General features: G+C 39.7%; 9 protein-coding genes across 9 annotated transcripts; 1 reads left to right on the top strand and 8 right to left on the bottom strand. All coding sequences in view use genetic code 12, as the record gives it.

The window, feature by feature from the left end:
• Positions 1–6: 6 nt before the first annotated feature.
• On the bottom strand, positions 7–1,689 carry CANMA_000999 (uncharacterized protein; the record flags this gene model as incomplete). Its single annotated transcript, XM_051818409.1, has 1 exon — positions 7–1,689. The coding sequence occupies one exon, from the start codon at positions 1,687–1,689 to the stop codon at positions 7–9; it is 1,683 nt and encodes a 560-aa protein (XP_051673385.1).
• Positions 1,690–1,894: 205 nt separating this feature from the next.
• SOG2 (Sog2p) lies at positions 1,895–4,423 on the bottom strand (the record flags this gene model as incomplete). Its single annotated transcript, XM_051818408.1, has 1 exon — positions 1,895–4,423. The coding sequence occupies one exon, from the start codon at positions 4,421–4,423 to the stop codon at positions 1,895–1,897; it is 2,529 nt and encodes an 842-aa protein (XP_051673384.1).
• A 485-nt stretch (positions 4,424–4,908) lies between these two features.
• Positions 4,909–5,664, bottom strand: CCS1 (copper chaperone; the record flags this gene model as incomplete). Its single annotated transcript, XM_051818407.1, has 1 exon — positions 4,909–5,664. One exon carries the CDS (start codon positions 5,662–5,664, stop codon positions 4,909–4,911), a length of 756 nt encoding a protein of 251 aa, XP_051673383.1.
• Positions 5,665–5,951: 287 nt separating this feature from the next.
• Positions 5,952–8,300, bottom strand: BTA1 (Bta1p; the record flags this gene model as incomplete). The annotated part of the gene is made up of 1 exon (XM_051818406.1): positions 5,952–8,300. One exon carries the CDS (start codon positions 8,298–8,300, stop codon positions 5,952–5,954), a length of 2,349 nt encoding a protein of 782 aa, XP_051673382.1.
• An 889-nt stretch (positions 8,301–9,189) lies between these two features.
• On the bottom strand, positions 9,190–9,993 carry ARO7 (chorismate mutase; the record flags this gene model as incomplete). The annotated part of the gene is made up of 1 exon (XM_051818405.1): positions 9,190–9,993. One exon carries the CDS (start codon positions 9,991–9,993, stop codon positions 9,190–9,192), a length of 804 nt encoding a protein of 267 aa, XP_051673381.1.
• Positions 9,994–10,112: 119 nt separating this feature from the next.
• On the bottom strand, positions 10,113–11,072 carry CANMA_000994 (uncharacterized protein; the record flags this gene model as incomplete). The annotated part of the gene is made up of 1 exon (XM_051818404.1): positions 10,113–11,072. One exon carries the CDS (start codon positions 11,070–11,072, stop codon positions 10,113–10,115), a length of 960 nt encoding a protein of 319 aa, XP_051673380.1.
• Positions 11,073–11,515: 443 nt separating this feature from the next.
• Positions 11,516–12,895, top strand: CANMA_000993 (uncharacterized protein; the record flags this gene model as incomplete). The annotated part of the gene is made up of 1 exon (XM_051818403.1): positions 11,516–12,895. The coding sequence occupies one exon, from the start codon at positions 11,516–11,518 to the stop codon at positions 12,893–12,895; it is 1,380 nt and encodes a 459-aa protein (XP_051673379.1).
• An 11-nt stretch (positions 12,896–12,906) lies between these two features.
• GRP1 (Grp1p) lies at positions 12,907–13,908 on the bottom strand (the record flags this gene model as incomplete). The annotated part of the gene is made up of 1 exon (XM_051818402.1): positions 12,907–13,908. The coding sequence occupies one exon, from the start codon at positions 13,906–13,908 to the stop codon at positions 12,907–12,909; it is 1,002 nt and encodes a 333-aa protein (XP_051673378.1).
• Positions 13,909–14,261: 353 nt separating this feature from the next.
• CANMA_000991 (uncharacterized protein) lies at positions 14,262–14,645 on the bottom strand (the record flags this gene model as incomplete). The annotated part of the gene is made up of 1 exon (XM_051818401.1): positions 14,262–14,645. One exon carries the CDS (start codon positions 14,643–14,645, stop codon positions 14,262–14,264), a length of 384 nt encoding a protein of 127 aa, XP_051673377.1.
• Positions 14,646–15,273: the final 628 nt, after the last annotated feature.

The raw sequence follows: 15,273 nt of genomic DNA, 5'->3' as shown, positions 1-15,273 counted from the left end.
CATTATTTATTGGTTAATAGACATTTGATGATATTTTCTCAGGTGAAATTCCGCTTCCGGAGCTTGCTCGTAGCCATTACCCGAGTTGTATTGGCCCACACTTTCACTATGCAGTAGCAAAATCTCTTCATTTCTAACATCGGAATAATCCTCAGGCCGTATAACTTTGATGAACTCAATGAAATCCATCATGAATTCACTACTGAATTCGTAGTTATCAGAACCCAATAACTCTACTTGCTCCCAATAATCCTGCTTACTATCCTCAGGTAGCTTTTCCCCGACTGATGCCGAAACTTGCAGCTCTAACTCCATGTGTTCATCCTTGTTCAGGCTCTGCTTCTTCTCCCTTTCTCTTCGATTATAGTTTTTGTCAATACGTAAATGGCAACCCGGTATCAAGTCAATAATGTACAAGAAAATCACAGTCATAATAAAAACGTAAGCGCTGGTAACAACAAGACCTAGTAACTGTATACCAAACTGTTTCCAGTGACCTGCAGCCCATCCACCTTTAGAATCATACAATTTATCTGCGAAAATTCCCGTTAGCAATGAACCTACAATACCAGCCACCCCATGAATTGCAAAGACATCCAATGCATCGTCGATGTTAAAGTAATACTTTAGCCTGGTGGACAAATTACTTAGCGCAGCCCCAACAATTCCAAATATAATAGGTTTCCAAAAGTCATTGTTGGAGGAAATATACCCCCCACCGGGTGTCACCACAACTAGGCCGCTTACAATACCTGAAGTGACTGAAATCATGGATACCTTTCTTTTCGTCACTATCTTCTTCTGTGCATTTGATCCCTTCGATGTGGCACTTGCTAGATCAGAGTCTTGTCCTAAAGCATCGTTTTCAACAACCAAGGGCTCCTTTGAGAATATGTAGTCTATTGTTGCCCAAACAACAGCGGCTGAACTCGCAGAAAGTATTGTGCTCACCATAATCGGAATCGAATTGTAAGAAAACTTATATTCGCAGCCTGCAACAAACCCAACCCACCCACTCGTGAGAAGAAATGTACCAACCACTAGATATCCGGTATTTGAATGGCGGTAGTTGTACAACGCTTTCGGATTCCTCGGACCCAAAATATAAGAATAAGCTAAACATGTAAACCCACATACTATGTGAATGCAGTTTCCTCCAGCAAAGTCCAACACGTCCATCTTGTAAAGCCACCCATTCACATTCCAAAACCAGTATGTCACGGGGTTATATATTATCACCGACCATATGAATGCAAAGAGTAGCATGGGCAAAACTCGACCTCTTTCTGCAATACACCCAGGAAAAGTGAATGCCCCACAAATCAACTTGAAAACCAAGTTAAACAAAAAGTGATTCATAACCAAAACTGATCCCCTTGTGTTCGTGTAGGTTTGTTTCATCGAGTGTTTTAGTTGACGCAACACTGCGAACTTCAAACTACCGATGAACTTGTTGGATGCAGTTGCATAACATAGCGAATAACCCCAGATATACCAATCCAAAATAATTATGGGGGAGATCAAGATCGGTACTGCCAACATGGTAAATGCAGAGCGTCTCTGAGTTAATCCTGAGTAGAACAAAGCTATCCCAATAAGAACCAACGGTAGCAATCCCGTACATAGCAATAAGTACAATGAGTTGATGCCGGTTTCAAGACCAACAGACTCAACCCCTACAGACGACATTGTATAACGATTCTTCTATGCTATTTTATGTTCCCGTATGATCATGCAGGCTTTGCAGATGGGCCTGCTTTTTTTTTTTTTTTTGATAAAGAGTTGAATGTGATAACGATAGAAAATTCTCAAATGAATGCGAAAATAATCAAATGCAAGAATATTTTATAGTCATAAATTCACACATTTTAATTATCTACTTACTTTATAGACTCTACGTCTCCTCACGCTTACTCAATATAAGTTTATCAAACGGATTCATCCCATTCTTGGCAAATATTTGACCACTTGATTGCGGGGGTGCTGTGAGGGGTCCGTTGTCAGAAGCAAGGGAGTTTGACAGAGTATCCTGTAGATTAGCAGTGGATAAGTTGGGTAGTACAGATGTGGGGTTTCTCATTGGGACTGGACCGTTTGTAAATAAAGCTGCCAGGGGCAATGATGGAGCATGTGCAGACACAGGTGTAAACATGGATGAATTCTGATTATTAACAGAAGCACTTTGCATCTGCTGATTCGATATGGTTCCAGAATCAGACAATAAAGTTTTATAAGACGAAATTTCCAACATATAAGTGACTTCCTTTGCTGTTTTGGTTAAATTGGACATGGGTGCTCGAACATCTTCTAATATCGGGATGTCCACGACAATACTCTTGACCGCTGCCAAGATCAGAACAATTGACTTTAGGAATTGATTCGTGTCTTCAGCAAACAGCTTTTTTGCTCCATGAGAAGGGTTGTTCCTGATGGCTATGAGCTTGGTGTTGAGGCGCTCGGTGATATCCAATGATGACCCACAGACATTGGTGAGGTCTTTAATCTTTGCCACAACACTCGACAGTACAGATGCAGCATTAGCATTTGCACCTCTATGTACATCTTTGTTCAACTCGGTAAAGATAGGTTGAGCATTGGCTATGGCCGATTCGACAGTAGCGTATAGTTTTTCATCGACCTCATCAAACGAGGACCCGACATTTGTATTGATTGTGAGTTTCAGTTTGAATTCAGTAACCTTTGGTTTTGCAGTTAAAAGAATGTACGCATTTTTAAGCTCATTAAAGGAACCAAACACGGACAAGTACAACATGCGAATGAAACAAACGTCAATTTTGTTGATAAACTTGGTTAGATTTTCTTGTAGCAAATCCATAATGGATCTAAATGAGGTAATGCACGTCTGTAATGTCAGCGCTATTTGGTCTGCGTTGTTTCCCGTTTCTTCCATAATCTCTAGATTCTCCACCAAAGAATCAATATTGGACTTGGTTGTATACAACAATGATACCATCTTCATGGTGATCTTTTTTTCTGTGCAAAATCCAGTAAACCTTCGTATAGATGAGTGTAATTCACTAAAAGAAAACAACACTTTTCTAGAGACTTTGACAATATTTGGATTAACCTGTTTCTTTGACAGGGGATAGGGTCGCATTGGCGAGCCATCATCTGTACCTGAAGTGCTGGATCTTGGAACAGCCAGTGGCAAAGATGGCGGCGGCCCGCGTGGATTAGTCTCCATGATTTGACGTGGTGTTGCCCTTTGATTACTCGTAGGCGAATCTGTAACTTCTGACTCGTCTACTGGCTGTTCTTGTAGAGTAGACAATCTTTTAAAGTATGCATTCGACATGTGCTCTGTGTCGACGTTTTCATTTTTCTCCAATATCCTGTCTATTTCTTTCATAGTATTTGACCTTGACCTACTAGCTGGTGGTTTCAAATGCAGTCCGAGATTAGACTTGGGCGTTGACAAGCCCAAGTCATTGGATGGTGATGATGATGCAGAGCTTGGCGCAGTAGAGCTTGTAGTAGTTATCTGAGGGGGTGGTGGACTAGATATGATAAACTTGGTTTCAGCAGCAGATGCCGAATGAGGGGCACCTTCGTGTATAATGGGTCGTGAAATAGTTGTCGAAGTAGTGACCAGTCGCTGCTCTTCAAAGTTCTCTTCTGATCCATTTTCTTCAAGCTTTTTGATAATAAAACCCATTCGTTTTGAAGCTTTCGAGGATTTTGACTTGGGAAGATCACTAACGCTTTGTGATCTCTGTACGCTTGGGGGTGTGATCTGCGACTCATGGCTGTGCTTTGGATCCATAGTTTGAAAACCTTGATAAGTAGGTGATAGCTCTCTCGATTCTTCAATCCTTGCATTGATTACTGTCCTGTTTGCTAATAGATAGTTCTTCAACTGGCCGACCCAATCTAATTCAGCTGTTTGTGCTTGGAACGTTTGTATCAAATCAAATGATGGGACGGAGAGGGGATTGTTGGAAACCTCTATAAGATTCAAGTGCTGTAGCTCACCTAATGATGGGGTGAGGTACCTGATGTTGTTGTTTTTCACTGACAATACCTTTAAATTATGCAACTGCGAGATTGACTCAGGCAAGTACGAAATTTGATTTGAGGATAAATCAAGAATCTCCAACAGCTTGAGCCCATTGTGGAATATGCTGCTGCTGATATGGGAAATGTTGTTATGGTACAAGTCCAAATATTTCAAATGTTTCAGTATTTTGAACAAATTGGACGGTATGTCTGAGATTTGGTTGTTTTGTAGAGACAACCTTTCAAGTACAATTGGAGGCTCAAAAGACAGCAAGTATTCATCGATAAGATCAACCAACACGTGTAATTTGACTGGTGGCGACAATGAATTTAGTTTGATGGTCTTTGTTTGAGCAATTGCATCGTGCTGATCTTTGAAAAGTGATAAAACTTGTGACCGGTTCATCTAATACATTCACTGGAGCGTTGGGTGGTATTTCTGAATCTCTCTCAGTAGGATGTCTTCGCAAAAGGAAGGGAATAGATGATAAACAGTAGAATCAGGAACTGGTTTTGTTACCTGTATTGATCTGTTGTGGTTTAGAAATTTTCTCCTCACCCTGAGCAACGCCAAAAGAAAAAAAAAAAATAGGAATGAAATCAGTTGTAGTGTTTGGTGAGATGGATCTGTAAAGACGAGTGAACCTGCAAGTGAGCAAAGTGTTGACTTGAGGGGTAGCCTGAATGTTGACACAAGTTTGCTGTTGATGGAAATCTGTAAAGAATTTTGACTTTGTAGTGCTATCATATTTTCAGACATAAAATAACCCCTCAAGAAGCACTCCCTTTTCAGAGTATCGCTTACACCTTATCAAGAGGTACAATTCCACTGCATCCCACATTTCATAATTATATATAAATGTAGCATATTCTATGCTCTAAATAACTAATTTAAACGGCCACACCCTGAGCCTTTGCATCGGTTCTCTCTTGCCATATAGTCTTTCCACTGCAGCTACAGATCTGTTTATCATTTTCCCATGCACCAGCAGATCTTGCGATGACACCGACAAGGGAATCTTTAGTCACCTCGTTTTGTAACTTTGATAAAATTATACTCCTTCCAATAATCTCATTGGGTGCTAGTTTGGCATACAAGAACGATTGACCAGCATACAATTCTTCGGAAGAGTCCTCGGAAGTACCTGCACCGAGAGAGTTTATAGTTGTACTGGCATTCGAAGGCTGATTGACGTTGACAGGATCCAACGTGTAAAACAGTTTCCCAGTTGACAATGCACCCTCTGACAAATTTCCTGAAGATCTTATCGAAGGGTAGTACACGCCCTTGGGTAATCCATTCACCGTAAGATCAACAAAAACATTTTGAGGGGACACTTGGACTATTCTTGCTAATCCTTTAACGGGCTTCAAACGATCCTTGGGGTCAAACGATTCCAAGATACAAACCGCAGCTGAATCGGGTTTCCCTGTACCACGGATAATTGCATCTCTTCCTGTAGCCTGGATAGCTTTGGCAATTTCACTAGGTGGTAATGAACCTTCTGTGGTGACTAGGTTGGATTTCAAATTGATGTCAAACTTGTCTATACCTTGCAAAGGTTTTAATGCATTGGCAATTGAATCAACACAGGCATTACATTCCATTGGAACGGCAAAAACAATCTCAAATGCGCTAGCAGTCATGGCGGGAAGCAGTTTTGTTGAATAAAATGTGGTGCTTTTGTTAACGCAGTGGAAGTGGTATGAGTAAAGTGTGGTCAAAAGATTTTGTGTGTGGAGTGATTGATTACTAAGATTTGAAAATTTAAGTAATCATGCGCTACAGTTGAATGATTCAACTTAGACACGAAATTGCAAAATATACATTGGAGAACTTTTATGTGCTAGAGGTATAAGTCTGTGGCAAAAATTGTATCAAATAGATATTAAATATACGCTTAGTACCCGAGGGCGACTGGTTACCACCACATCTAAATTTTCAAGCTACTCATTCTACGACGACCAGCATCTAATTTTGCAATTTCAGTTTCACCTACAGCAATCTCATCACCACTCCTTTCATCATCACCACCAAGCTTGGTACAGACCCAGGTGGAGGCATACATATTAACCCTATCGATACTCTGGCCAGATTGTCTAATTGCTGCTGCCTCACATTTGAATCCAAGTGACTCAAATGTTTTGATATACCAAGGATGAGTAGCTGCCGATCTCAACATAACTCTTCCACCCTTGACGAGACACTGCTTAATGGCGGTAATTTCATTGATTACGTCAACACCATTTGGATCAAACCAATCCATGTGGTCCATAATAATGGCGATGGTGATGGATTTGTTGCTTAATCTGGCAAAAACATCATTCAACAAATCAGTGTGCAACCTAATGTTTTCAATGGGCACCTCGCCTGAAACCGACTTTTGACCGGTTAATCTCTTGTACCCTTTTGTGGTCAAGTAGTCGGGACAGTTGGTTCTGGTGTAGCGGCCCATCAAACACAAGTAGTAAAAGTAATTGTCCTCGGATATCAACGACCTTTCAATGATTGGATCCAAAGTATCAATGACGTACTTGATAACCGATGGTCCCATCATTTTGGCTTGGTTTGCTGGAACCCCCAATGCCTTCCAAAGGAAAATCGGGTTACCAACCAAGAACGATCCCACAATACGGTTAAACAAAACAGGCTTGATGTGATCGTTCCAAATCTTCTTTTGTTCTTCAATTCTTGAAGCATTACACAAAGCAGTAACATGTTTGGAAATACCACAAACTTTGAAAATGATCCTTCCCAATCTGATGGCCCATCTACTCGATCCAGTGTCATAAAGACCCTTTCCGCTAAATGCGTTAGGGCCTTTATCCATCCAGTATTGGAAAGCATTTGATGACATGTGGGAAGCCAATTTGTCAATCAAAAGATTAGTAAAGTTGTCAATATGCCCGTCACCAAACATTTGCCAAATTTGGTCTTGTGTGAGAGCTCTAAATGCGGCTAACTTCAATTCCAATAAATGGTTTTGGCATGGGTTTAAATCAACAGCATGGATTCTTTTCGGTGGACTTGGCAAGGTGGCATAGCTCAAGATATTGTCACCAGCAGAAGTAATTGCCAAAACGGTGTCATCATTGGTGAAGTTTAAAATATTGTGATCTTCTCTAGGATCTTCCCACGTGAATGCATATATGTACTGGTTCTTGAATTGTTCATACAAATGGTTCATCTCGTCGTAGTAAACTCTCCAGACCTCTCTTTGGTAGTAGATTGAAGGAAATGGCAAATTCTTTTGAAGGTTGGCAATAGCAGCTTCGTGTCCTTTCGATACTGGTGCCGATTCGGTCACATGGTCATTTGGAGAGGTAGATGGTGCGAGATATGGAGACTCTGTTGCCAAGCAATTTAATCTGGTTAAGATTTGCGAAGATCTTGACTTGTCACACCCGATCCAGATATAATACGGGATTCTACCCAATGTCTTGTTGTACAGGTTAACTGACTTGATGGTTCCAAATTTGTACTCCAAATAGTTTCTTCTTGAAGAATCTAAAAAGACCTTGTCAGCCTCAAACCAAATTCTCCAAAAGTTTCTCAAAATCCAAGGAATGTTTCTATTTACTAATCCACCCAATGTATTGACTCTTCCAATGGAGGTGTCGTTACTTTGAATACCAAAATCAACAGTAGCAATAATACCTTGCTTATCCAATTTGGACACAGCATTGTCAATAGCAGCGTTGAAGGTAGGAATCATGGACAATGAATACGAAAAAGTAATCAAGTCAGCACTTTTGTAATCAATAGTAAAATCACAAGCGTCAGCAACCAAGACATGTACATTTGTCCACTCATGAGCAGCGAATCTGTTTCTAGCAACTTCACACAAAGATGGCGATAAGTCGACCAAATACACAGCTTTAAAGTTTTTGGAAATGCTACTGATCTGATTCATAAACTCTATGTTGGATCCAGTACCTCCACCAATATCAATCCAAACCAAGTCCTTCTTTTTCTGCAAGTGTGCAGTAGCCAATCTAAGGCACTCTTTTCTCCCCTTAAGCAAAACAGTTCTTGTAGTGTCATAAATGTGAGCCTGATTCTTGTAAAACAACTCCAAGTTCTGTTGCTGGTTCTTTACACCTGTCTTGACACTCTTTTTCTGAATCAATGGTTTTACAAAACATGCCCAGCAGAAAACCAATATTGAATTGATTGTCTTGTTCAATTTTGCGGCGAAATATACAACACCACAGAACAATGACACCGAGGTGAAAACCTTCATTTTGGAAAGGTCAGACGTGATGAATTCAATATCAACCATATTGTATCACTCCCTTGTATTTTCTATTTTTCAATGTTGAATTTAAAAGTAAGTGTTGAAACGTGGGTAATGCTTGTTGGTTGCAAAAGATTGAAAAAGCAAAAAAAAATGTGTCTTACATTCAGATCAATTTCATTTTCTTGATGATTTCCCAGGGATATTTATAATGAAAAGTTTATTTGTATTGAAATAACAAAGACGTGTCTGTATGTTTCTCCAAATGGAAGAAATATACAACCGACATTGGCATAATTGTGGAATTGTGTGTTTATCCAATTAAAATCCCTCGTATCATGGTTTTTATCACCCACGTTTTTTAAACTTTTGTGAAAACTAAGACAAAAATATTCCTTCCCTCGTGGGTCCAACAAAACAAAATAAGAAAAACAAAATCCAAAAAGACATTGTGAACCCGCACACTACCAATAATAGGTGAGGCTCTATTGTACAACAAAGGGTGAAATAAGTAATCCCTCGTGCCCTATTTCTCCAAAGGGAACCACGTTGTCTGGTGACATTAATTACACAACAAAATATTCAAACAAAAGCACATGCCATTGACGACGAAATTGCTTTTTCTTTCTTTTCTATTTTTGGGTACACACAGTCAAACCCCACGGCTGGTTAACGTCAACAAACGTTTATGTAATTACACTATCCTTTTGGCCATGGTAGAAAATCAAGAATCATTTCGTAATTAATATTCCTGGGATGCCAAAGGAATGCTCCGCGTCCCGCCCCAGTAAAACTTCAAGTTTCAAGCTGTCCCATTTTAGTGTGAGCCATTTACATAAATGATGCATCTCTATATTAAAAAAGAACTATGAAGATATCATTCTTTCATTATCAATCATTGAAGCCATACAAACTTCTTCTACCTTCCAGCATCTTATCTATATTTATCAACCACTTCTGAATCTTCATCCTCCAATCTCCTCAACAAATAATCCACTTCCACCTTCTTAGTCAAAGGAATAATCCATTTTTTATACAACTCAGCAATGACTTCTGGCTTGACTTTACTTTGCACATTAGTACCGTACTTCAAACTAGGATCGACGCCGTAACTTTCCGCCTTGACAACCAACCGCTCCAAAATTTTGGCTTCAACAGCACTGTTTGTTATTGATTCCTCGATCCCTTTGATATCTTTTGCTAGTATCAACTTGATGTACAATGGTTTGTCGTTGACGTATTTTGCCTCTGCTACAAACTTTCCAAAATGGATCCTTCTCGATATGGCTTGTAAACACTCAATGTCACAAGTCGATGCCGAACCCAAGTTTTCCAATTGGTCTCCCTTTTTGCAACTAACTTGAGGAACAATATCCTCCACGTAAAACTTCATGATTTCATCATTGACATTAATTTCATCCGAGTAACTGGTCAAAATCTTGGGGTAATTGATAGGTGGTAGTATTGGTGCCTTAATCAGATGCGGAAAGAACGGAGTCTCGTCGGGCGCCTCGTATCGTCTTATCTGCGAATGAGCAATTTCCATCTGTAATAACGCCCAATCGAGAAAAGTACCATCAAAGTTAGGAATGGAGAACTTGTTTTTTTCATATACCGATGGTGAGCTGAAAAATTGTGAACGTTCAATCAAATCAAACACAATAGTGTCCTCCATCCGGACTAAAGCTTGACGGATGTTTCCCAAGTCCAATACAGTCTCTGGCTTCATAAAGTCCATTCTCTCTGAAATAAGGTTATGTGGAGAGGAGTCGTTTACAGCTCTATTTTTTTATCTGTTTTTTTTGTCTTTTTTTTTTTTTTTGATTTCAGCGATATACAAATACAACTACACTATATTTAGTTGAGCCCTAGATCTGAACTACTTTGTCGCCTTTGATTCCACTCTTGTTCCTGTCTGTCCCATTTGTCCACCCTGCCTTTAGCATACTTGTGCAACAACTCGTCATCACTAGGCTCCTCCTCTCTAAATTCGTCCTTTTTCAGCCGCATTGTTGTTCTTCGACCAATTAAGAACTTTCGCACGTTATCGGCTTCTGAATACGAGCCATCTCCTTCATAGCTTTGATTCAAATCTCTCATCGACTTCAAATTCATCTTGTGGGTCTCCACCAAGTACTGATTTGTTCTGTCAATAGCACTCATAATCTGCAAGCCAAAGGCTAGGGCACCAATTGCCAACACACCAAACAAGATTTTGTATTTGTTCTTCTCTAAATCCTCCTTCGTGGGTGGTGGCCGTTGATACTTCATCTGGTAATAGTCGTTCCAGGTTCCTGCCAGCCAAAAGGCTTCATCCCTCGAGAAATCATACCTCGCACGATGTGCATTTGCTCTTCGGTAAGCTTCAAAACCTTCCTTGGAAAAAGGCTCAGAGCTAGGATTATAAGGACCCTGTTGTTCCCATGACGTGGTCTTGAATCGATTGTATGCTACTCTCCTCCTGGCGTTTCGTAGAATATCGTACGATTCCTGAATTAAGTCGAACCGTTTCCTTTTTTGCTCATCACTAAGAGCTTTGCCATAATTATCAGTCAAATCTAAGGAGGTATCTGGATGGTATATCTTGACAAGTTTCACGTATCTTAATTTCAATACTTTGTTCAACTCAATGCGCGACATGCCAATGTCTTTGGATGATAATCCAAATACTTCGTATGGTGTGGGGGTTTTCGAAGTTGGCCAACCATGTAGGTCGAGACGTTTATGATGGTCGATGAAGTCATTTGAAGACGTGGCATACATTCGACAGTACGTACATGGTATGCATACGAGCTTCAATCTATGCGCAGATAACATTTGTTGTATGTGGAGAATCTGACAACCCCTTGAAAGGAAAAAAAGAAGAATATTTGAAGTAATCGTCTGGTAGTACATTTGCGATTACCGGTTTTGCCCTTTTATTGCGCGCCAGCTAAGAAGTTACAAAATGCAGAACGTTAATTGGAAAGAGATGCTACACTGTTATAAAGTTAAATTAATAATGATCGATTTAGATTCTACTCTACTTGGAAACTACTTGATGAGCATTCGGTTGCTGAATCCGTGCCTATCTGATGCGATTTGATATACACCTAAGCCAGTTTCGGATCGAAAACGAGAAACGAGAATGCTTCTCAACGTTTCACAAAAACTTTCCAAATTGTCTGCACAAATCATCATATAAATACTTCAATTTAGCTAATTACTGTTCGCGAAATATTACAACAGCACGTTTTTTTTCCAACCAATCAAGACCCAATATGTCGTTTGTTTCATGGTTATCCTTTGTTGGCGATGAGATTGGGTTGAAAACTCTCTTTCACTCCTCGTGGGATGTTTATATCATCATTGCTTTGAGGATGATTAGACTTATTGGATTTGGCTCTACGTCGTTGATACTCGCATTATATTTGAAAGCTTTGGGTATTGATGAGTCTTACATTGGGTTCTTCATGACACTTACATTTGTTGGAGATTTAATCACCTCATTCTTGCTCAGTTTAGTTACCGACCAGATTGGAAGGAAACGCGTGCTTATATTGTGCTCGGTTGTCATGTTGGCTACAGGATTTGTATTCACAACCACCGAAAACTACTACTTCCTTCTTGCGACTGCCGTGATTGGTATATTAACACCTTCTGGTGGAGAAGTTGGGCCATTTAGGACTATTGAACAAAGTAGTATTGCTTCATTGTGCCACCAATCTCAAAGATCGGATATTTATGCATGGTATACATTCTTGGGCCTGTTCTGTGCTGCTTTTGGGTCGTTTGTGGCTGGTCTGATTATTGAGCTTACTCGAGCAGAGTGGGGCTTTAGTGAAATTGAGAGCTACAAGAGTGTGTTTGGTTTATATTGCATCCTTTCATTGATTGGTGTTGTATTGTCTTTGTTCATTAGTGGGGGTATTGAAGCAAAGAAGCAGCTGATTGAACCTAGAAGTGAAGCACCAACTGATGAGGAAAGCACTGAAGGCTCTCTGGCTAATGAGACTACTCAGTTACTTGCAAATGAAGAATCAAAACCAAAGTCCAGTTTCTTTAACCTCCTCCCACATTTGTCTCCCGATGTGTACTTGATTGTGTTGAAGATCTCGCTTTTGTTTGGTCTCGACTCATTTGCATCGTCATTGACTCCATTATCCTGGACTTCGTACTATATTAAACGCAAGTTTGGTATTCCTTCGTCATACCTTGGTTCTGTGTTTTTCATCACAGGGTTCATCAGTGGTGTTACTTCACTTGGATCAACCTCAATGACAAAGAGACTTGGTCCTGTTGTCACCATGGTCGCAACTCATTTACCGGCATCTGTTTTGTTAGCAGTGTTGCCATTCCCCAACTCGTTTGTGGTGACTATAGCCATCTTGGTTTTAAGAGCTTCAATGCAAACAATGGATGTAGCACCTAAACACGTATTCTTAGCTGCCACTGTCCCTGATGATGACAGGACTGCAGTCTTTGGATTTGTTAATGTTGTGAAGACGTTGGCACAAATTATTGGACCTAGTATCGTTGGGGTTTTGACAGAGAATGGCTTACAATGGGTCACTTTCGTAGTTGGAGGTTCGTTGAAGGTTGTCTACGATCTTGGTGTATTGGTTACATTTTTGACGTTCAATAAAAACGCAGCATATTAGATAGAAAATAATCAATTTTTGGTAGATGAAATTTGTTGCACAGTATCAATCACCATCGTCTCTAGGTCAATAAACTTCCATTGAAGGAGCTTTCTTGTAGCAGAGTTATCCACACGAGCCAATACTTTGATATCCTCGGGACCACTACACGGAGTGCCCTTGATCAAGTTCAACTCTGGCCACTTTTGGTTTACAATGTCCAACATCATTTGCACACTAAAGTGGCCATTGTTCATAAACAAACGACGATTGGCAGCATCTTCATTAGTAATAGCAAACACATGAGCTTTAGCAACATCGCGTACATCAATGTAGCCACCCACCTCATTTTCAAATGTGTCATTACCGTGTTTGTTCAACAAGTCACCAATAATGGCATTTGATTCATTGAGGTGGTTGGGATCACAATGATAAGCTTGTGGACCAAAGACATAGGATGGGTTAACAGCAGACAAGGTAAATGAAGGCGTTTTCATTTCCATAAACTCCCATGCCAGCTTTTCTGCGAATGATTTTGCTCCGTAGTAGGCAGTTACAGCATTGACTGTTGCATCTTGATACTTGATGTTATTCCACGATTGTTCATTGAAAGCTAATTTGTTATTTCTTTCATCAACGTTTGAATAGATTGCCGCATCAGATGAGGTGATGACTAACCGTTTCAACTGTTTAGCATATGTGTCAGCTGCATTCAAAATGTTTCTTGTTCCTTGAATTGCTGGTATGATTAAATCCTGTTCGGGATGCGTTGTCGTGTAAGTAAATGGACTAGCTGTGTGGAGGATGTACGACACATCATTATGTTGTTTCAATGACTCATCAAAAGCTTTATATGCTCCAATGTCTGGGACTATTACATATTGAAAGTTTTGGTTGTTGACCAATTTTGCCAATGCATCTCCTTTTTCCTTTGAACGAACAGTACCAACAACCTCGTACCCTGACTCCAAGAGGAGCTTGACAATGTGCTGAGCAATGAAGCCTGAAGCACCAGTAACGAATACTTTGGTCATTGTTGTATAAAATGTGGTGAATTGGTAAGAAGAAAGGGGATTAACGAACCTATTAATGTAATACACAGAAAAGATAATTTCAAGTTTGCCGCGTTTTGATTACCTATTAGGAAAACTGTTCCGCGTGGTGGTAGCGCTCGACATATATTAAATTTCAATTCAAGAAGCACCTAATGGTGGGTTTCTTTGAGGTAGTTTTAACATTAATGTAGAGCAAAACACGACTGGACTTGCTTTAAAATTCATTCTAAAAATTACCAGTTATGTAATGAAAGATTCTATGAAATCAAGAAGCAAAGAAAGAGTGCAATTTTCGGGAAATTCAGTATTAGATTACATTCCAAAAGAGGGCCCTAAGCACAGCAAAGTGGGTTGTTGATATCAGAGGTGATAAAAAACCATTTGAAATGAAGTCCTTCGGGAATCTCCCAGCACTCTTTATAATCGGGGATTTTGTTACCTCTACCATCCTTGTCCTTACAATCAGAGTCCTTGAATGCTTCTAAGTTTGAGTGGGTGAAAGTTACAAGATCAAGATATTTATCAGTATTTTTGGTAAGTTCATAGCATGTATTTGTATGACCCAAGTTAACCTCTATCTCAATTTTAATAAAATCAATTTCATCCTTGCAATCTTTATCGGAATAAACTTTCGAGGTGGTGGGCGAGGAATCCTTGGATGGGTTGGCAGTGTGAGCCAAGACAGCAGCAAGTAGAATTGGGGCCAAGAATTTCATTTCAATATTTGAAGTTGTTAGTTTTTAGCATTTTTCTTATTGTTATTTAATGATCCGAAATGGTATAAAGTAACTCTCAGAAATGTCAACTCTATGGCTATTTTGAAAACTTTAGAATATTTCGCATTGTTTAGATTTAACACAAACGAAAATCGCGTACCTAACACAAAAGGTAGTATATTTGTCTGATATGAGTGGGGGATAAACATGGTTAAACCGACTTGGAAAAATTCTTACAGAATATTATCACAGCTAGTGACTAACTATGAAACATTACAAGCTTGAAATGATATGTATGTTTCCCTAAAGAGCAAATTCTTTGGTGGTTCCTGGTTGGAGAATAACACAGACCTACTTTGTTGCTTTACAAATTTCAGCTTGTCGGGCTCATTAAACAATACCCTTCCCCGCCCCATCCCTGGTCCCACTGTAAATAGTAAAGTCCTCAGCAAGTTGAGCAATGAAGTGATGTATTCATTTTCCGTTGATGTAGCGGACATTTAAGAAAGACTGGTTGAAAATCATGTGAGTTCTTGCAACCAATTTCCGAAAAGGAAGGTTGTCTCCCACTCAGGAAACTGAAGAACCACTTTTTATTCACTACATCTACTCTTATATAGCAAGGATG

The sequence above is a fragment of the Candida margitis genome, assembly GCF_024628925.1.
Source record: "Candida margitis strain CBS 14175 chromosome Unknown scaffold20, whole genome shotgun sequence".
Taxonomy (NCBI): Eukaryota; Fungi; Ascomycota; class Pichiomycetes; order Serinales; family Debaryomycetaceae; genus Lodderomyces; species Lodderomyces margitis.
Note: the sequence above shows the minus strand (reverse complement) of the source record. Positions and strands in the feature narration are given on the sequence as shown.